This window comes from Chlorocebus sabaeus, chromosome 15 (genome assembly GCF_047675955.1).
Source record: "Chlorocebus sabaeus isolate Y175 chromosome 15, mChlSab1.0.hap1, whole genome shotgun sequence".
NCBI lineage: Eukaryota > Metazoa > Chordata > Mammalia > Primates > Cercopithecidae > Chlorocebus > Chlorocebus sabaeus.
Genome location: NC_132918.1, coordinates 22041280 through 22064403, shown reverse-complemented (window position 1 = coordinate 22064403; position 23124 = coordinate 22041280). Strand labels below are relative to the sequence as shown.

Genomic DNA, 23124 nt, shown 5'->3' with positions numbered 1-23124 from the left:
CCGCCAGCTTTTTTTAAAACTTTGATATGTGTCTTGTATGGCCTTTCTTTTCTTTTTAGGGGAGTTTAGTGATGGCTCCAATGAAGCTGGTGGTATCTACCAAGTCCTAGAAATACCATATGAAGGAGATGAAATAAGCATGATGCTGGTACTGTCCAGACAGGAAGTTCCTCTTGCTACTCTGGAGCCATTAGTCAAAGCACAGCTGGTTGAAGAATGGGCAAACTCTGTGAAGAAGCAAAAAGTAGAAGTATACTTGCCCAGGTGAGAGGTTCGTGTGTCACCCTTCCCACAACATGGACAATGGGCTATCAATGAAAATCTGACCTAGAAAAACTCTTGGAACTGCTCTCGAATCATAATTCTTGTGCTACTCTCTTCTTGTTCTTGTTCTTCTCCTTCTCTTCCTTCTCCTTCTCTTTCTCCTTCTTCTTCTTTGATTTTCTTCTTTTTAGTATTCTTTCACAGTCATTTCTTTCATACTCATGTGGTCCTTCCCATAGACACATGCTCACTTATTGGTTCATTCAGTGCTATTCATCAAGACCTACTTTCAGATATAATTCAATGTTCTTGGCTTGGTTTTAGAAAATTCATCTATCTGTTTTCTCTGAATATCATTTGCATTGACAGTCTTCTGTATTTTATTAATACTTAAGGTTGATTATAACTGGAGAGGAAACAATCTCTGACATTGCTAGAAGAACTGCAAGCAAGTCACTGTGCTAGGTGCTGAGATGCAACCATGAATTAGCAGGAAGATGCAACTCTGCTCAATATTCTCCCTGTGGCTAAAAGAATAAGATGCACACAGTGCCTTTAATATCCTGAATGCCTTCCCCTTCTCAACCCCATTTCTGGCCACTTGCCACATCAAGCATGTTGTAGCATGTTCTGTCCATGTACTTGTGATTATACCACATACATCATGCTATTTTCATGTCTCTGAGTCTCCATTTATGTTCTTGCATTGGCCTAAAATGTCCTCCTCATATTTCTTTCCCAAGATAGTGTTGCGTAGCCTTCAGGGTACACCTCTAGAGCCAGTTCTTCCCTGAAGCGTCCCATGAACTACCTGGATCAAGTGACCCTCACTTTTGCTTCACTTATACATCTTTCTGTTATTACTTGTTACCGTCCCATAATAACATCATATTTTTGTAGGGATAGTTTTCTTTCTGTAAGTTCTTCTAGGGTAGAGCCAGTTTTCTTTCCTATAAAAAGAACACAATAAATGTTTGCAAAATGAAATTAAACTGAAAATGTTTATTCTATCCCTGAATACCTTAAAACCTAGTAGGAGAGCTAGGCCAGTAATCACATAGAACATGTTTATTAATGTACTATGTAAATTTTAGTCTAGAAAACAAGACATATCAATAAAAACAGATTAAATATATATGTATGTGTGTATGTGAAAGTACAGTTAAAACTCATCCCATATTAAGAAAATTGTTCAAGTATGATTAATTACTATGAGCATTAAGATGATAAATAAGATATTAGTATTAAAGATGAATTATTAATAACTGATTAACTCATTCATATTTATTCTAATGTTAGGAATTATCATTTAAGAATTACATTTTATATAAATATCAATGTTTCTAAAAACTTAGCTGATAGTTTGTTATGTAAGTGAAGGAGATCTATTTGGAACTATAGAGTTTTTGCCTGGAAAATTATGTTTTATAATATATTCATAAGTAATATTATGTTATGTCATAATTTATGATATACCATGTCATGTTATATATTCATAATATATAACTATAAATAATATGTAGCCATATATTTTCTGTTTTTTATATTTTATTTTATTTTATTTTAAGTTCTGGCATATATGTGCAGAATGTACAGGTTTGTTCCATAGGTAAATGTGTGCCGTGGTGGTTTGCTGCACCTATCAACTCATCACCCAGGTATTAAGCCCAGCATGCATTAGCTATTTTTCCTGATGCTCTCCCTCCCCCCAACCCCCTGAGAGGCCCCAGTGTGTGTTGTTACCCTCCCTGTGTCCATGTGTTCTCATTGTTCAGCTCCCACTTATAAGTGAGAACATGCACTGTTTAGTTTTCTGTTCCTGTGTCAGTTTGCAGAAGATAATAGCTCCCAGCTCCATCCATGTCCCTGCAAAGGGCATGATCTCATTCCTTTTTATGGCTGCATAGTATTCCATGGTGTATATGTACAACATTTTTTTTTAATCTGGTCTGTTCTTGATGGGCATTTGGGTTGATTCCATGTCTTTGCTATTGTGAATAGTGCTGCAATGAAAATATGTGTGCATGTATCTTTATAATAGAATGATTTATATTCCTTTGGATATATACCCAGTAATGGGATTGCTGGGTCAAATGGTATTCCTGCCTCTAGATCTTTGAGGAGTCACCACACTGTCTTCCACAATGGTTGAACTAATTTACATTTCCACCGACAGTGTAAAAATGTTCGTTTTTCTCTACAGCCTTACCAGCATCTGTTGTTTCTTGACTTTTTAATAATCGCCATTCTGACTGGCGTGAGATGGTATCTCACTGTGGTTTTAATTTGAATTTCTCTAATGATCAGTGATGTTGAGCTGTTTTTCATGTTTGTTGGCTGCATAAATGTCTTCTTTTGAGACGTGTCTGTTTGTGCCATTTGCCTACTTTTTAATGCGATCGTTTACTCCTTGTAGATTTGTTTAAGTTCCTTGTAGATTCTGGATATTAGACCTTTGTCAGATGGATAGATTGGAAAAATTTCCTCCCTTTCTGTAGGTTTTCTGTTCACTCTGATGATAGTTTCTTTTGCTGTGCAGAAGCTCTTTAATTTAATTACATCCCATTTGTTAAGTTTTGCTTTTGTTGCAATTGCTTTTGATGTTTTTGTCATGAAATCTTTGCCTGTGTCTATGTCTTGAATGGTATTGCCTCGGTTTTCTTCTAGGGTTTTTATAGTTTTCGGTTTTACATTTAAGTCTTTAATCCATCTTGAGTTAACTTTTGTATAAGGTGTAATGAAGGGGTCCAGTTTCAATTTTCTGCATATGGCTATATATGGCCATATATTTTCTTGTCTACATACAAAAGTCAAGGTAATCATAACCTGAATCTTTTTGGCTAAGATATTTAGCATGCATAACTTTCCATGACAATACATATATGTAGAAATATTCCATTATAAGTCTATTCTTAAGGAGAGGTAATTGATGAATACCTAGCAAGAGTTTTTTTTAATGTATGATAATTGACATTTATATATTAAATATGTAAACAATATACCTTAATTCCAAAGAACAATTTACTTTTGAACATTAATAATTAAATTTAAATTACTATGTAAATCAGGTCTAAACTTATAAAACCATTTAGTCCATGTTAACCCTCATCTAGTGACCTTTCACAATTAATTTTGTATTTTTTCTTGCGTTTTATGAAGAATTCCTTTTGATAAAATGAGAAATTCAGTACAGTGTTAATGCTTCTCTTATTAAATCCATGAATTAAGTGCAATGCTTCCAAATGCTCCAATTCTGTTAGGATGCAAAGTTATTTAGGAGTATTTTTACAGAATTCTAAATGAATGCTTACTGATATTATACATTCTAATTCAATCATATTCACTAGAAAATGTGGCCTCCAGGTTCTGTCCACTGAGAAATTGAATGTGGCAGCAGAAGAAAATTAAATTTTCATTTTCTAAGAGATACTCTTCAATTATGAAATAGTTTGGCTGTCTTGCTCATATTAATGCCTGTACTAAATTAGGCACAGGTAATTATCATGTATCAATTTTTCTAGGAGTTCCATAAATTATCCCTGTACATGGCTACTGCATAGATAGGGAGGCTAAATAGCAAAATAAATAACTCTGGATTCCCCTTTTAACGGAATGGCTGTTTTCAAATACTTACGTATATTATAATAATCAATGTGAAACTCTCCACCTTCTCCATTTTACAGCATTAGGATCCACTAAATGTTTGATATTTGTAATGATTTATGTGACCCATTTTTAGCAAAGGTAAAAATGTTTTTAGTAGCTATACTCTATGTTTACTGAAGTGTCCATTTTAATTGTTTGCATAGTTTTATCCATAAAGAGATATTACTCTGAAAATGCAACTTGTATTTCTGTAATTTGGCCACATTCTTGTCCTGTTTGACAGGCACTTTTACTTTCTATTTTGCTAGAATTTATACAAACAGCTTTAAAACACTGCCCTTGAAAACCAAATACTGCATTTTCTCACTTACAAGTGAGAGCTAAGCATTGGGTACTCATGGACATAAAGATGGCAATGACAGACACTGAGGATGACTAGAGGAGGGAGGAAGGAAAGGGGGCAAGGGTCGAAAACTATTGGGTGCTATGCTCACTATCTGGGTGACAGGATCATTTGTATCCTAAACCTCAGCAATATGCAATATACCCATGTAACAAACCTACACATGTATCCCTTGAATCTAAAATAAAAGGTTTTTTTAGCTTTTTATTTTTTTCTTATTAAAATGCCTTTATATATATTTTTGAACTTTCTCTTTTTTTATTATACTTCAAGTTCTGGGATACATGTGCAGAACGTGCAGGTTTGTTACATAGGTATACACGTGCCATGGTGGTTTGCTGCACCCATCAACCCATCATCTACATTAGGTATTTCTCCTGATGCTATCCCTCCCCTAGTCCCCCATCCCCCAACAGGCCCTTGTGTGTGATGTTTCCTTCCCTGTGTCCATGAGTTCTTATTGTTCAACTCCCACTTGTGAGTGACAACATGCGGTGTTTGGTTTTCTGTTCCTGTGTTAGTTTGCTGAAGATAATGGTTTCCAACTTCATCGATGTCCCTGCAAAGGACATGAACTCATCCTTTTTTATGGCTGCATAGTATTCCATGGTGTATATGTGCCACATTTTCTTTATCCAGTCTATCACTGATCACTGATAGACATTTGGGTTTTTTCTAAGTCTTTGCTATTGTAAATAGAGCTGCAATAAACATATGTGTGCTTGTGTCTTTATAGTAGAATGATTTATATTCCTTTGGGTGTATACCCAGTAATGGGATTTTTGGGTCAAATGGTATTTCTGGTTCTAGATCCTTGAGGAATTGCCACACTGTCTTCCATGATAGTTGAACTAATTCACACTCCCACCAACAGTGTAAAAGTGCTCCTATTTTTCCACATCCTCTTCAGCATCTGTTGTTTCCTGACTTTTTAAGGATCTCCATTCTAACTGGCGTGAGATGGTGGTATCTCATTGTGCTTTTGATTTGCATTTCTCTAATGACTACTGATGATGAGCTTTTTTTTTCATATGTTTGTCGGCCGCATAAATGTCTTCTTTTGAGAAGTGTCTGTTCATATCCTTTGTCCACTTTTTGATGGGATTTTTTTTTCTTGTAAATTTGTTTAAGTTTCCTGTAGATTATTATTAAGATAATATAAATATATAAAATGCTGTCTTTAAGATGTAAAGGAAGGGTATTTACAGGGGAGGGTCATGTAGAAGAAGAAATTGCTTTTGTATTTTAGCAATTTTTCCACCTTAACAGTAAGTTCTACAGAAGTTAGATGCTGAATTGAAATTGTATTTTTATCCAAAATGTAAGAATCTGTTCAAGAAAAGGTAAAATTGCTGTACCCATTACCAAATCCAATTAAATACCACGAGATTTATATATATAGTTGCACATCTCTAAGACTTAAATAAGATTGCCAGATGCTTCCATTTATCCATGGTAGCAAAAATAGTTTGTTTCATATATCAAATATTTATGTAAAACACCCAAAAAGCACTTAAGTATGAAACCTGCTACAGAGTATTATGTAATTATTACTTATTATTGATATTATTGTTATTTGTTTAGTGTACATGTTAAGTCCTGGTATTTACACTGTGTTAATCTTGTAGGCAGCTTTGTAGCTTTATATATGCCTCTCTCTAAATTGAATTTTTTAAACTTGATTCTTTTGAATTTTATCCTATTCAGTGTATATGCTTCCTTTTCAGTTTTTACTGATATAGCTTAGATATAAAAAGATTTTTCTAAAGTCAGCATCAAATACTTTAATACTTGGAAGCAGATGTACCTTGCTGTATGTAGTATCGGTCTACTCTAGCTTTGTAGGCTCAGATTTGTCATTTGTGATCAGAGTGTTGGACATCAAAGGATGTGAAGTGGTTCTCTGTTTTGTAATCAGAAACTATCCTGATATCTTGAAATAATTGCCATTAATAAAGCATTTTAGTTTCATGTTTGTAAAGAAAACTACATAAGTCGTCTGTTTTGTTGTTGTTGTTTTGTTTTGATTTTCTTTTTTTTTTAATTTTTATTTATTTTTATTTATTTATTTATTTTTTTATTTTTTTGAGACGGAGTCTCGCTCTGTCACCCAGGCTGGAATGCAATGGCATGATCTTGGCCCACTGCAACCTCCACCTCCCAGGTTCAAAAGCCATTCTCCTGCCTCAGCCTCCCAAGTAGCTGGGATTACAGGCACGTGCCACCATGCCCAGCTACTTTTTGTGTTTTTAGTAGAGATAGGTTTTCGCCATATTGGCCAGGCTGGTCTCGAACTCCTGACCTCAGGTGATCCACCTGCCTCGGCCTTCCAAAGTGCTGGGATTATAGGCGTGGCCTACCACATCTGGCCCTGATTTTGTTTTTTAACATGAGTACTTTTCATTAGATTTTTCTATAAAGGGTATGATTGGGTTTTTATTCCTTATGTGTGTAGTAGTCTCCTACCTAGGATGTATTTGTTATTTTCTAACACTTGTTCTGCAGGTCTTCAAACCTCTACCCTCCATATGCCTCTTCAACTTATTCAGGTAGAAAGTTGCAAATGCATAAATTACATTGTATGCCTTTATTAAAACAAGCTTGCCCTTTGGCTTTATAAAAGCAGTGTCATGGCTTTTAATTTTTGTATTTCATGAAATGTAAAATATATTTCTAATGTTGTTTTATTTTTAAAAGATGTTGTTGGAATTATAGTGATTAGTGATGCGGGGACTTTAATGTCAGAAAGACCTCCGTTCATATCCTCATTCTACCACCTATTATCTGTGTGGTTAGAGAAAGTTGCTTGTTGACTTAGCTCTTTTAAGCTTCAGTTTAGCCTTCTGCAGCCAGGAGATAATGATACTTACCTCATAGGGTTGTTCGAGAGCATCATAGAAATTATTAAATAATATATTATTCATAAGAGGATTTGCATAGTGCCTGAAACATAGTAAGCACTCAGTATATGGGAGATGATAACAATTATTTATATTAATATTAGTTTATATTAAGAGTAAAAAAATAATAAATAATCACTATTTTTCAATAGTTTGATTTTTTAAGAAGTCAAAGAATGGAAAACTGGAGATTATTTACTCCGTATCTTCAGCTTTGAACAAAGTCTTACAAACACCTAGATTTTATTTCATTTGCAACCTATGTGGTTTGTCTTGTGCTAGATATTGCAAATATTAGAATAAATAAGACAATAGATTTGGCTAATTTACAGTTAAGGTGGCAGGGATTAATATAGCTATTTAATCAAATTACACCAATTACTACTAGAATGCAAACATACAACACCCTAACATCTATAATAATGTGACATGTTATACATATCTACAATATAATACATGGTGTTAATGGTATCTACTCCTCATTGCATGCCTCCTGCATGCTAGCACCATCCTAAGATCTAACCTTATTTAATCCCTCCAACAATACTATGAAATAGGTATTATTATTGCCATTTTCCTGTGCCAAAACTGAGCCTCAGAAATTAAGAAACTTGCCGAAGTTCGCCTGGATCAGTCACTCATCATCACCTGACTAGCTAGTGTTTCATCACTAAAGTGTGAAACAAACTAAGCTGCTTTTAAGAAGTAAAAAGAATCCCCTACTAATATCTTCCTTCTCTTTCTTATTTTACGTGGATCAGGACAAGTATAATACCACCTGGATCCATAGCCCTGCTCTGCCACTTATTAACTGTATGACCTTGGTTATACAGGTTATTTCATCTTTCTGTTACTCAATGTTTTCTATCACCCAAGAATAACAAAAATACCTGCTTCAAGGGTTGTGGTGATATTTAAATTAATATTTGCTTTATACTCTTGCAAGTTTCTGGCATATACTAAGCTCCACGTAAGTGTTCAAAAATAAATAATAACAATAAGCAAATGCATATACACATAAGCATTTTAAGCCATTGAATGTATTGTCTGAGACATTCTGTGCTTTCTTACTCATTCCCTTTTTTGAGATGGATACCATAGGACAATTCTACTTCACAATCAATACCTGCTTTTGGTAGAAAACAAAATAAATGATATTAAGTCAAAGTGCAAAATTTAGATAAAATTTAGCACTAGGTTTAGTTTGTTTGAGATGCATGTACTCATCTGTTGATCATATTTTTCCATAACTGTGAAGCTGCTAAAACTATTTTCCACTAACCATTCCTTTTGTTTACTGCCATCATTTCCTTCTCATTTTCCTTAAAACCAGACATCAGAAATGATGCTAATGACTCTTTTTGTTGACCATCACAGACTTATCTCTGTTAAGAGAACAACCTATTGCCTAAAATTTTGTATTTATAATCTGTATCAATTAGGAGGCAACATCTTAGAAAAAGTGAAGCATTTGGTTCTAACCAGTTGTTTTTACTTTTAAAATAGAAGTAATAAATGCCTTTGCTTGTTTAAAAATGTGTTTGTTCAGGCATGGTGTTTTATGTATGTAGTCCTACCTACTCAGGAGGCCGAGGCAGGAAGATCGCTTTAGACCAGAATTTTGAGATCAGCCTCAGCAACAAAGCGAGACCCACATCTATACAAACAAATTAAAAATAAAAATAAAAGCCAGTGCTGTGGTGTGCACCTGTAGTCCTAGCTACTTGGGAGGCTGAGGCAGGAGAATTGATTGAGCCTGGGGCTTCGAGGCTGCAGTGAGGCGTGATCATGCCCACTGCATTCTAGCCTGGGTGACAGAGTGAAACCCTGTCTCTCACACACAGAAATGTGTTACTTGATGCAGGCATGCTTGGTCCATGTCTTTCCCAAGAAAGTTTGGTGATACGATTCATTAGTTTGGGGAAGAGTCCATATTAAGACCAATCTGGCTTGCTGTGGGAACTATTTTTTAAGTTAATAGTCTGTTCATGATCACTATAATTATTTTCATTTTGTTTTAAAATAATGTTTTATGTTTTCAAAATTGATACACATTTATATATAATAATTCATAAGGTCAATTAAAACAAAAATAAAGACCCATGATTCTTTTGTTTAAAAAAAACTCTTAAGTGTACTAATTTACACTCCCACCAACAGTGTAAAAAGCTTTCCTATTTCTCTACAGCCTCGCCAGCATCTGTTGTTTCCTGACGTTTTAATAATCACCATTCTGACTGACGTGAGATGGTATCTCATTGTGGTTTTTGTTTTCATTTCTCTAATGACCAGTGATGATGAGCTTTTTTTCATGTTTTTTTTTTTTATGTTTGTTGGCTGCATAAATGTCTTCTTTTGACAAGTGTCTGTTCATATCCTTTACCCACTTTTCGATGGGGTTGATTCTTTTATCTTGTAAATTTGTTTAAGTTCCTTGTAGATTCTGAATATTAGACCTTGTCAGATGGATGGATTGCAAAATTTCTCCCATTCTGTAGGTTGCTTGTTCACTCTGGTGACAGTTTCTTTTGCTGTGCAGAAGCTCTTTAGTTTAATTAGATCCCATTTGTCAATTTAGGCTTTTGTTGCAATTGGTTTTGATGTTTTAGTCATGAAGTCTTTGCTCATGCCTATGTCTTGAATGGTACTGCCCAGGTTTTCGTCTAGGATTTTTATGATTTTAGGTTTTATATTTAAGTCTTTAACCCATCTTGAGTTAATTTTTGTATAAGTTGTAAGGAAGGGGTCTAGTTTCTGTTTTCTGCATATGGCTAGTCAGTTTTACCAGCACCATTTATTAAATAGGGAATCCTTTCCCCATTGCTTGTTTTTGTCAGGTTTGTGAAAGATCAGATGGTTGTAGATGTGTGGTGTTATTTCTGAGGTCTCTGTTCTGTTCCATTGGTCTATATATCTGTTTTGGAGTACCATGCTGTTTTCTAAAACCAGAAATACCATTTGACCCAGCAATCCCATTACTAAGTGTATACCCAAGGGATTACAAATCATTATATTTTAAAGACACATTCACATGTATGTATATTGAAGCACTATTTACAATAGCAAAGACTTGGAACCAACCCATATGTCCATCAATGATAGACTGGATAAAGAAAATGTGGCATATATATGCCATGGAACACTATGAAGCCATAAAAAGGGATGAGTTCATGTCCTTTGCAGGAACTTGGATGAAGCTGGAAACCATCATCCTCAGCAAACACGGGAACAGAAAACCAAGCACCAGATGTTCTCACTCATAAGTGGGAGTTGAACAATGAGAACACATGGACTTACGGAGGGGAACATCACACACTGAGGCCTGTCTGAGGGGGTGGGGAGCAAGGGGAGGGAGAGCATTAGGACAAATACCTAATGCATGCGGGGCTTAAAACCTAGATGATAGGTTGATGGTATAGCAAACCACCATGGCACATGTATACCTATGTAACAAACCTGTATGTTTTGCACATGTATCTCAGAACATAAAGTAAAAAAAAAAAAAAAATTATTCAGTGTAAAAGCACATGGTTTTTAAGATACAATATTTAACTCACTCTCCATTGATTAATAGTTTTTTTGTGATGGTATCATGAGAACAGGCTTATGTTTTAGGGATCACTATAACCATAAAGACACATTTTTTAATGTAGTGCGTTTTATTTTTGCTTTCTCTGAGTTGTAGGGAGCTGAAATGCTAAATGTATTTATTGTAAAACAGAATTTGGCTCTAATTTAACCTTGTCCATGGCATTGATGTGGGTGGGAATTGCATAGTGTGGCGGAGGATAAGGAACGTAAATTGACCAGGATACTAAGAAGAGAATGAAATAACCGAGGTAAATGTATGATTAGTCATCTCCAGCTTAAAAAAAAATCAAATATATTACTACTAGGTCAAAGGATTTTGAAAGGTACTCATTTACAAGTTTTACTCACTACTATGATACTAAGTAATCATATGGTGATGATACTTGATCTCAAAACTCATTTATTGTACCATATATTATGGTTTTGTGTCTATATCATATATTTTCCTACTTACATGTTTAAATTCTGTTTTGTTATGTAAATCTCTTTGATGCCTATTTTTCTGTGTTCAATCAAATGCTAATTGCAGTCCAAAGCCAGTTTTAGCATAATTTAATCTCTGTAAGGCAGACTTTAAATATCCACATATCTAACACTTTGTTCTTGTCCCAGGTAACAATGTGCTGTAACTAAATATTTTTATTCCTATTTGTTCTCCAGGTTCACAGTGGAACAGGAAATTGATTTAAAAGATGTTTTGAAGGCTCTTGGAATAACTGAAATTTTCATCAAAGATGCAAATTTGACAGCCCTCTCTGGTAAGAAATAAACACAAATTTTTAAAAATGTTATTCCATAAGAGCTTTATTAAATGATGATGTTAAATCCTCTATTTACTATGGAGTTCTGGAGTAAAATATAGTTGCCACTTGCCAAATAAATCTAGCATGAAACATATTTAACCTCTACAAGCAAAACTATAAATACAGTCATAACATTAAGTTTATATTATCTGGTTCTTATCTTATCTTTGACAATAGATTATATTCTCCGGAAGACCTGTCTTAAACATCTTTGGATTCCCCATCCCATCTGACATAATGCCTTGTAGAATAGATAATCAATAAATGTGTTGATTGACTATCTCAATACGTCCCATTGTAGTAAATCATGTAAGAAAGAAAGAAGGGAGGATAAATGAGTGTCTGCTGTGAGAGCTAGACCAAAGATCCTTTTTAAAAGAGTAAAGAATACCCAGTGAGATGGTATAAACATGTTCTAATTCTTTAATTTAAAAAAAAACAAAAAACAAAAAAAAAACAGTAGGCTGGGCGTGGTGGCTTATGCCTGTAATCCCAGTACTTTGGGAGGCCGAGGTGAGTGGATCACCTGAGGTCAGGAGTTCGAGACTAACTTGGCCATCTACTAAAAATACAAAAAAAAATAGCCACACATGGTGGTGGGCGCCTGTAATCCTAGCTACTCAGGAGACTGAGGCAGGAGAATTGCTTGAACCCAGGAGGCATAGGTGGCAGTGAGCCGAGATTGCACCGTTGTACTCCAGCCTGGTCAACAACAGTGAAACTCTGTCTCTAATAATAATAATAATAAATAAACAAACTAGTTTTAAAGAAGTAACTTCAAAGTATACCTGGCACATTGGGGTGTCTAGTAATTTATTTTAAATATCCCAAGAAAAAAATCCAGTTGAATTATTTGATTCAAATACCCTAATTTTTTCAAAATAAAAAAAAAATCACGAAATATTAGCAATGTTAAAGCGTTTATAATTTGTAAAATACTCTTGGAAGTATTTTTAAGTAGCTAACCCCAAGAAATTTGCCATCAAAAAAAGGCAACAATGAACTTAAGACTGAGTAAATAAGTTATATGATTATTTTTATCATTTCCTTAGAAGAGAGAAAATAAAATACAATCTGTTTTCTGATGAGATAAAGATAGATATATATTAAGATTAAAGAAACCCAACATGTAAGGCCTCTTTATATGCAAATTATTTAACCCAAATTTCTAAATAGCACTGAGATGATAGATTCCTTAGCAGTTCTTGTGTTAAAGGAGAGAATTTAGTTTTCTTAGCCTGAAGCAGCAGCCCATAGAGAATCAAGCTGACTGAACCATAGCTTCTAAACCTGGAGTGTGAGGACCCATAGATTGAATTCAGAGAACTGATGCCCTCCAACCCTAAAAATTGCATATAAATGTGTGCACACAGTGCATGTGCACATATATATGAATGTGTGTGTGAGAGAGAAACAGTTTGGGGGAGTCATTTTAATAGCTTTCGAGAAATTCTCAATATGTGTCTGTGATCAAAAAAGCCTTTGTCCTCCCAGATTTAGGATTGAGCATGTTGTTGTCTAAACAGCACTCAGCTTCTAGCAATGAGTTGATACTAATCTATTTGGTACAACTTCTACCCCTCGTTCAGAGAGCTTACAGCCCTAAACACTAATATAGCTTTTCTAAATGTCTACTATATAAATGTTCCTGTCCACATAAGAGAAATGAGCTTTCCTGAGTAAATGTTTTCATGGCTTATATCCAAACTCCTAGGACTCCGAACTCTTCAGTGTGGTTATCAAGAATGTAGGACTGGTAGAGATTCAAAAAATATTGTGATATCTGTACCTGAGTCAGAAATAAATTCATGGCTGAAGTTTAGCATAATTTAACATTGTCATTTTCTCTTCCTTAGGAATTGAGAGAATCTGTCTTACCATACTAGCCAAATTCCAACTGGATAATTACATTCTGCTTTCTTAACGTGGTTCTACTTTCAATTTGATTAGTGATTCCTCACTGTCTCACCCAAACATCTAGGAAGTTATTTCAAACAAATAGAATATCTGCTGCCTCTCAATCCTGACAGAGTAGCACTGCAGTGGCAAATCAATTATTGTGGTCAGTGTAGCTTATAGTTTCTAACATATCGGGAAAGTTTATAAGGTAATATTTAATTGCCTTTACAGAGACAGAGACAATAGACCATAAACATGCATTATGAATACAGATGGTTTAGAGATTGGAAATAACACTAGAATCTTCCAGAGAATTAATACATTCTATATGCAAAGTATATAGAATGTATATAAAGTTTACATTCTATGTAATGTATATAAATGTATAGAAAGCTTTTGTTTGATCGAAACTTCCATGAGAACTGAATCCTGCTCTGTGTCCTACTCACAGTTGTATTCCTGGTGCCTTGTAAAGAATTGACATACAGTTGACACACAGTAAATGTTCACTGAAGGGTAAAAAGGATGAGGGAAAGAAGACAAGAGGTTTACTTGGCCCCACATTACATACGATCTAAGGACTATTTGCCCCCTTAAACATAAGTAAAAAATCCCGGATTTGCTGTTCTCAAATACCACCCCATTCAGGTTTTCAGGATCACCTGATAAAAGATCTAAAGCAAACTTCCCAGTCTTTCAGTGGGAATTCGTTGATTATTACATTATTAATTTCCAGAGTAAGCAGCTCCAGTATGCCATCCACTCTAACCAATATAGCCTTACATTCCCCATGGCATGCACACACACGTTAATTTATAAATCATTCATTCAAAAAATTATTGTTTTAATGATAAAACTTGCCTCTTTGTTTCCTCTAAATTCAGTAGCATTTATCTCTTCATCATTCATTTGAGCACCATATGCTCTGCTTTGTAAGGTTGGTATCATTTTCATATGTCTAGTTTTTTCCTCTCCAAATAACATCATAACCTTGATGATTAATGTCTATAACTCTTCATAACCCCCATAAATACCTAGGAAAATTACTTGCATGCGTTTTGTTTCTACTTTAATGAGAATCTCATGGTGTTTAGGATATATAAAGGCTTACCTCAGTATATTACAGGTTTGGCTCCAGACCACTGCACTAAAGTGAATATTCCAATAAAATGAGTCACATGAATTTTTTGTTTCCCAGTGCATATAAAAGTTATGTTTACACTATAACATGGTCTATAAAAGGTACAAAGACATTATGTCTGAAAAAGTAAGGCACATACCTTAATGTAAAAATACTTTATTGCTGAAAAATGCTAATGATCATCTGAGCCATCAGTGAATCATAAGCTTTTTGTTGGTGGAGAATCTTGCCTTGATATTGATGGTTTCTAATAGACCAGGGTGGTAGTTGTTGAAGAATGGAGTGACTGTGGCAATTTCTTAAAATAAGACAACAATGAAGTCTGCTGCATCCATGTACTCTTCTTTTCATGAATAATTTCTCTGTATCATGCAATGCTATTTGATAGCATTTTACCCACAGTACAACTTCTTTCAAAATTGTAGTCAGTCCTCTCAAATCCTACCACTGCTTTATCAACTAAGTTTCTGTAATAGTTTAAGAACTTCGTTGTCATTTCAACAATGTTCAGAGCATCTTCACCAGGATTAGATCTCATATCAAGAAACCACTTTCTTTGTTCGTCCCTACGAAGCAACTCCTCATCCATTTAAATTTGATCATGAGATAGCAACAATCTAGTCATATCTTCAGGGTTCACTTCTAATTCAAGTTCTCTTGCTGTTTCTACCGTATCCACAAATAGTTCCTTCAATGAAATTTTGAAACTATCAGTCATAAAAGTCAGAATCAACTTCTTCCAGATCCCTGTTAATGTTGACGTTTTGATCTCCTTACATGAAACATCAGTGTTTCTATTGGCATCTAGAATGCTGAATTCTTTCCAGAAGATTTTTCTTTGCCCAGATTTTGGATCTGGGCAAAGAGGCCAGGGATTCTTCCTAACATCTGCAATGCCCAGGAGAGCTCCTCCACAACAAAGGATTATCCAGCCAAAAATGCCAATTGTGAAAAGGCTGAGAAATCCTATATTGGAGAAAGCATATGGAAACAGAGAAGAAAAAAAAAATTAAAAGGCAGAATGGGAACATATTGGTCAAAAGACAGGGGAGTCAAGCACATGATATGACTAAAAAATCAAAAGAAAAGAAAAATAAGAGAAATGAAAAGATAGAGAACAATATATGTACATATATAGGCTTTTAAATGGCTAGAAAATTTTTGAACAATATCTTAGAAAGTGATAACAGCAATTGCCTCTGGAATATGGGACAGAGACTTTAGATGAAAGAGGAGTTTTCATTTCATATACCGCTCTGTAGTGTTTGGAGTTTTATCTTGTATAGGTATTGCTTTTTTAATTAACAATCTTGTTTAAAAATTAGAAAAAACTTTTAAAAAATATCATTAATAAGTCAGGCGCAGTAGCTCATGCCTGTAATTCCAACACTTTGAGAGGCTTAGGCAGGACAGTCCAGGAATTCAAATCCAGCCTGGGCAACCTAATGAGACCTCGTTTCTTATTTTTAAAAAAAGTCATTAATAATAGAATTAATTAGTAAATTTGAAATCACCCAGAGAATAATTCAGTACTATTGTTATACTGTCACTTTCTTAAATTATGTGATCAAATTGTATCTTCCTTCAAAAATAGCATACTTGATTTAGCAGTGGGGAAAAATAAAACCTGCTTTGCTGTCTCTTGCTTCTGGAAAAACGGAGTGACTTGAGAACTTTTGCTAAGACCTCTCAAGTCCACTCTTTCATTTTTTATTCCATGGCACCCACTCTTATTTCCGGCTTTCATTACTGCTGCCGTAGACTATTTCAATAGCCTTCTAAACAGTTTCCAATCTCTCTCCCATCTAATCTATTTTTTTTTTTTTTTTTTTTTTTTTTGAGACGGAGTCTGGCTCTGTGACCCAGGCTAGAGTGCAGTGGTGCGATCTCAGCTCACTGCAAGCTCCGCCTCCCGGGTTCACGCCATTCTCCTGCCTCGGCCTCCCCAGCAGCTGGGACTACAGGCGCCGCCACCACGCCCGGCTCATTTTGTGTATTTTTAGTAGAGATGGGGTTTCACCATGTTAGCCAGGATGGTCCCAATCTCCTGACCTCGTGATCCACCTGCCTCGGCCTCCCAAAGTGCTGGGATTACAGGCGTGAGCCACCGTGCCCGGCCAATCTAATCTATTTTATCTACCACTGCCAAGATGAATCGCCTTAAAAACTTACTCTTAGATCGCTCCAGTTCCAGTTCCTGTTCAAAGCTGGCCTTCAGTAGGCTGTGCCCCATCCACTGCTCAGCAGGGCATTGAGACCAGGCTTCACTTTGGCTGATTCCATATACACAACTCCTGCCCCAACCAAACTAAATACTCACTCTGTGTCTCACCTGTCCCCAGCTCTCTGCCTTTGTGAAGTCTCTTCCACAAGAAAAATCTCCTGCACTGAACCTCAGCTTTAACATCCCCAGTTTCATCAACACATCATGACTACACCAACCAGAAGTAATCATTCCTTCTTAAATTCATGATACCTTGTGCCTTTCTTTATGGCACATATCTCATTTTATCTCATATTATTATTTATATGTCTAATATCCCCTGCCAGAATTTAAACCCTCCAAGATTGATTCTTACACGTGTTTCCTATAGTGCCCAGCACTGTGCTTTCTGCTTAGCGCCTACTGAATGAAGAAATGAATAAAATTAGATACTCAATATTTATTACATTTTTTTATCTCAATTTGATATCCATTGCTTTTGTTGGTAAATTCTATTAACATAAAACACAGTAAAGGCTCATACAATAAACATGGATTATAGAAAGTGCTGAGAATCATTTTCTCAGGCTCTATTTAAAATGCTCATCTATTTGCAGCAAGGATCCTGTTATAGGGAAGGACTATTTTTGTAATGGAAATGAATGACTGTCAGCATTTGGATTAATAGATAATCCTCTTGGAAAGTGTAAGGGGAAGGAGAAAGAGAGTACTAAATCCTTCAGCATCAAGTACAAGCTTTAATAAAGGAGCCAATAAAATAAAGGAATTAAGAAGACACACCAGAAGCCATATTCAGGTCAGACTCAAGTGCTGTTGATTTATGCTGGACCTGCTCTTACCCCCTGCCCTTGTTTGTTCTCTTTCTCCTTGCACCTATAAACTACAAGGCTCCATTTCTCTCTCATTGCCATAATTCCAATTCTTCTACTTTCTTGCCTGGATTATTGCAACAGCTAACAAAGTTCATCTTCCTGCCCCCAGCTGTTTGCTTATCCGATTCACCCTTCACAGCAGCTGCCACAGCTCTCTTCTAGAATCAAAGCTTGTGTCCTATTACTTCTGGACAAATCCAGGCTCTCTAGCATCATCATCAAAATTCTTAAAATTATGTCCTCTCCTACTCCCTAACCTCCTCATAGCTCAGGCTCCAACTGGACCTTCAAGAGATCCCCACTGGGGATGTAAAGTTTCTCTCACTTTACAAATAGAATCTTCTGCTTAGAATGTCCTTGCCTTCTCTGACTTTTCCCTCTTACTGATTGTTTAAGAGCAAGCTGAAATGTTGACACCTCAGAGAAGCTTGCCCTGACATTCCTCTTCCTTCTTAAATGGTTTACTTTTCCTTATCTGGAATCTGGTAGCATTTTGCACACACCTCTGTTAGCACATGTTTCATTTTCTCCTAGACTGTTTGTTTACATACTTGTCTCTGAGCTCAGAGCTATTCAAAAGCATACACATCTTTCTGTCCCCAGAACACAGAAGAGAATTTGGGGGGTGGGGGACAGGATAGATACTGAGTGGGTGAGTGTTGTGAGTAAATGTCACTGTATCCCACCTGGCTACAAGCATGGGGACTTCTCTCATACTTCCTGCCCTCCCCACTCTACACTGCAGCCACACAGCCCCTTCTTTGGTTCCTTAAACATGCCCAGTTTGTATCAGGGTCTGCACTAGCTTTTCCCTCCATCTGAAATACTCTCCCTTTATTTCTTCCAGTGGCTGGCTCCTTTGTATTCTTTCAGTCTCAGCTAAGATTTGCCCTCTCAGACCCACCTTTCTGAATAACCTGTGTCAAGTAGCTTCTCTTTGCTGCCCCGGTCACTAACCAACATATCACCTTATCTTGTTAGCTTAGTTATACTTACTATACCCTGAAATTGTAGTCATTTATTGATTTGCTTTTTTATTGTTCTTTTATTTGATGTCTGCTTTCCTCTCATTAGGAAGGAACTGTTTAGTTCATCACAGTATACCTGGTGCATCTGACTCATAGTAGGTGCTCAGCACATGAATGAATGAATGAATGAATGAACCAATAAATGAATATTTGCTGGTTTTGTAACAAAATCTATCCAGAAAAGCAAACAAAGAAACATTATTCCTACCTTAAGAGAACTCAAATTCTAGGAACTTTTATACATTTCATGGGTGGGGCTGAAGCTAAAAATATTTTGGCAACTAAAGCACAGAGACACTTTTGGTATGCTAGGGTTCTGTTATAATACTCTCGTCATTTTGTTATTTTAAGCGTGCCCTTGATGACGCAGAAATCTATTTAAATTGGCTGAATGTAGGAACAGTGCCACAGAGGAAGTAGTGGCCTACACTTGCATGATGGCCATCCTGCAAGCATGATGTTCATCTCAGGTACTTAGAGCTTTTGGTGCCCTACACGATACCTCATATGTAGTGGGTACTGAATAAATATTTACTAAGTGACTGAATGAATGCCTTTGTAGTCTTGCCCTGCTTTTTTCAGAAGAGCTTGAATTATTGCCCAGTTTTTCTCGGGGGAACCTAGGGTTTACTGGCCCTGTTCCCATCTCATCCATTGTAAAAATCCTGGCCCCGTGCTGCCTGGAGGAAAGTAGGACCAGCCATTTGGCAGCACTGTCTGCTGTGGCCAGAAGGAGAAGGCTGCTTGGTGCCAGCAGATTTAAAAACAAAAAACAAAAAGCTATTTGCCTTTGCTTGCTTGATTGAGAGAATAGCTAACTTTTCTCTAACCAACAAGACAACTTCATCAGTGTAAATCTCCGTAATACCCCTTTGCATTCTGATTCAATCCATCAAATATCTGAGTGCATACGTGGTACCTGGCAGTGTGCACAGTGTTGTGGATGAGATAAGTAGAACAGGCAAAGTCCAGGCCTTGAAGAGTGTATGGTGGAGCAGGAAAGATGGTCTTGATTGTCTACTGAATGACATTGCCTGTTTCTCTGCATGACCTGATCTACTTCTAAGATTTTGTGGCTGCAGACACATGCTTGCTTAGACCACTTTCTGCTTATATTTTATTTTAATGAGACTGCTTGAAGTTTGTCTCAAGAAAAAAGCCTTCATTTTATTTTTTCCCCTGAGTTCCTGTGATGTGATTTTTTTTTATTTTTTTATTTTTTTTTTTTTGTGAGACAGAGTCACTCAGGCTGGAGTGCAGTGGCGCGATCTTGGCTCACTGCAACCTCTGCCTCCCGGGTTCAAGCAGTTATCTGACCTCAGCCTCCTGAGTAGCTGCTATTGCAGGCGCATGCCACCACACCAGGCTAATTCTTATAGTTTTAGTAGAGACAGGGTTTTACCATGTGGGCCAGGCTGTTCTTGAACTCCTAACCTCAAGTGATCCACCTGCCTCAGTCACACCTGGGATTACAGGTGTGAGCCACCATTCCTGGCCTTATTATTTGTCACATTTTCTTCTACTTATATATCCAATGGGATGGTGTTTTTCTGAAGGTTGATTGTCCTAAGGTCTCATTTACATGTGTAGACATTTGCTATCCTTCATGTAGCAGTTAATCATGATATGGGAATCCAAAAGTTGCATTCAATCTTTGTTTTGCTGTCTTTGAAATAAGTACAATAGCACTAGTCTGCTGGATCCTGTTCCCCTTACTCTTTTACTCAATCAGATTTTTAAGTCTTTTAACATGTTTGTGGTCTTTGCACTTTTTCCCTCTCTGCTGCTGTTGTCAATTTTCTTGGAACATCTACTTTAAATTGTTGTCTTATGTTTTATTTATTACAAAAATAAACTTGAAAAGAATTTTTTTTAAGACAGGGTCTCACTCTGTGTCCAGGCTGGAGTGCAGTGGTGCAATCTTGGCTCGCTGCAACCTCAACCTTCTCGGGCTCAGGTGATCCTCCCACCTCAGCCTCCTGAGTAGGTGGGACTACCATGCCCAGCTAGTTTTTGTAATTTTTTGTAGAGATGAGGTTTTGCCATGTTGCGCAAGCTGATGTCCAACTCCTGGGCTCAAGCCATCAGCCTCAAGCAATCGGCCTGCTTTGGCCTCCCATAGTGCTGGGGCTACAGGCATAAGCCACCATGCCTGGCCTATTACAAGACTAAACTTTATACCCATAATTATGAACACAGTTGTGGTTATAGTGCCTATCAAATGACACTAAAAGACTTTATATACCCAAAGTCTTATGATATGAAATAGTTAACCACTTTCATTCAACAATTACTGAAATCCTGTCTATGACAATATACTGGGTTAAAGACTGGAGAATTGAACATTACCAGGAAACTCCCTCTACTAGGGTTAGTTCATTCTTTAGGCCCTACTATATGCCAGAAAACAAGGTTACTAAGAAAAGTGACACAATCTTTGCCTTAAGGAAGTAGACTGTCCAGGAAGAGGGAAGCATCAATGCAAATATAACATATTAGAAAAGCTTCAATAGAATTAGTTTCTGGGTTCAATAGGGGAGTGATCAGATCTACTTTAGTGATTTAGGAATTAGAGGAGAGCAGAAAAAACCTCACAGAGCTAGATGCTGAGCTTTTAAACTAGAGTAGGTGTCTTATTGTACAACAAAAGTTGAGGGAGGTTCTAGGGAAACAAAGATACAGAAATAACAAAGCGTGCTACGTTGAGGCTATTTCAGTTTATGTAATTTGAAGCACAGCATATGGAGCAAAGAATACTAATTGAAGGAAGCAAAGGCAGCCTGATAGAGGTCCTTATCATTTATACAGAGCAGGTATGCAGGTTTGTAATATACTGAAGGTGAGGTCAGAGGGAGAGCAAGCAGGACAGGGGATAAAGTGTTTTAAGTGGAGTAGTGGCATAATTTGATTTGTATTTTGATAAGATCATCCTGGAGGAAGCTTTAAGGTGAACTAGAGGCAGTCAGGAGAGCGGTTCTCTACTGCTGAGTCATGATACACTGTAACATCCATTGAAACTCATTCAAAAAGATGATTTTTATGTGTTGCTGAGTTTAATTTTCTGATTTTTAAAGAACTGTTATCTTCATGCCAATAGGTGAGCTTGATCTATGATTTTCTTTCTTATATTGCCTTTTTTTTTCAATTTTTACAGCAAAGTAAAATATCCGCAGATGAGTTAGATAGCTTTTGTTCTCTTCCTAATTCTCTTTCTAATTTTACAACAGGTAATTCTATCTGTTCCTTGAAGATTTGGTTAAAATCACCTAGAAAACTGTCTAGGCTTGGAGTCTTTAATTTCGAGGGTGGAGAAAGTTTTTGTATACTGATTCAATTACTTTAATGGTTACTGGATTATTCAAATATTCTATTTTTTTCCTTGACTCTATTTTATAATTTATACATTTCTATAAAATAGTGTAGCTCATAGCAAATCTCTTCATTTTCAAAATTATTTGCATAAAAAAGAACAAATACTTTTTTAGGGTAGATGGAAATATTTTAGTTTTGTTTGTTTGTTTGTTTGTTTTTGAGACAGAGTTTCACTCTTGTCACCCAGACTGGAGTGCAATGGCACATTCTTGGCTTGCCGCAACTTCCGTCTCTTGGGTTCAAGCGATTCTCCTGCCTCAGCCTCCCTAGCAGCTGGGATCACAGGCACCTGCCATCATGACTGGCTGATTTTTTTGTATTTTTAGTAGAGATGGGGTTCCACCATGTTGGCCAGGCTGGTCTCGAACTCCTGACAGGTTATCTGCTCACCTCAGACTCCCGAAGTGCTGTGATTACAGGTGTGAGCCTCCACACCCAGCCAACTATTTTGTATTTTATTTGTGGAGGAAGGTTCACAGATATTTGTATATCTATCAAAATTTATCATGTATAATGAATAGATAGTCATAGTAAATAACATATTCTCATAAAGTTAATTAACATTTATCTACAGAAAATTATACATAGTATTTTTGTGATTAAAAAATTATTTTCTGTATTCTTGGGTAGGTTCTTTTTATGTTCTTAATATTGTTTATTTGGACAATCTCTTTTTTTAAATGAATTTTGTTTAAAATTTTGTCCATTTCATTGTCTTTTAAATAACTAGCTCTCTGGGAAGAACCCATAGCATCTTTATTTTCTTTCTCTTTCTGCCATAAGTACCTTGCAATATCCCTGCCACAACTACCACCACCGTCATTTTGGTGGGGCAAGTGGGAACAGGCGAGAAGATAGGTGACTAAAGGATATTACAATATTTGGGGCAGAGGCCAGAAATAAAGGGATGATTTTCTTCTTATTTCAAAGTGCCTACTGTAGCCAGCCGGTCAAGCCTCGTAGCTATTGGAGACCATTTCCTATGTGCAAATTGATGTAGTTGGAATATTATGTGTGTCTT

The 23124-nt window shown here is 36.3% G+C and overlaps 1 protein-coding gene across 2 annotated transcripts in view; it reads left to right on the top strand.

Annotated features, from left to right (window-relative positions):
- Positions 1–23124, top strand: part of SERPINI1 (serpin family I member 1) — an 86491-nt gene that overhangs the window by 56627 nt on the left and 6740 nt on the right. For both annotated transcript variants that reach the window (XM_007972179.3, XM_007972182.3), the window contains exons 5-6: positions 60–264; positions 11425–11522. In XM_007972179.3, coding sequence (XP_007970370.1) covers positions 60–264; positions 11425–11522 — 303 coding nt within the window. The remainder of the gene's footprint in view (positions 1–59; positions 265–11424; positions 11523–23124) is intronic.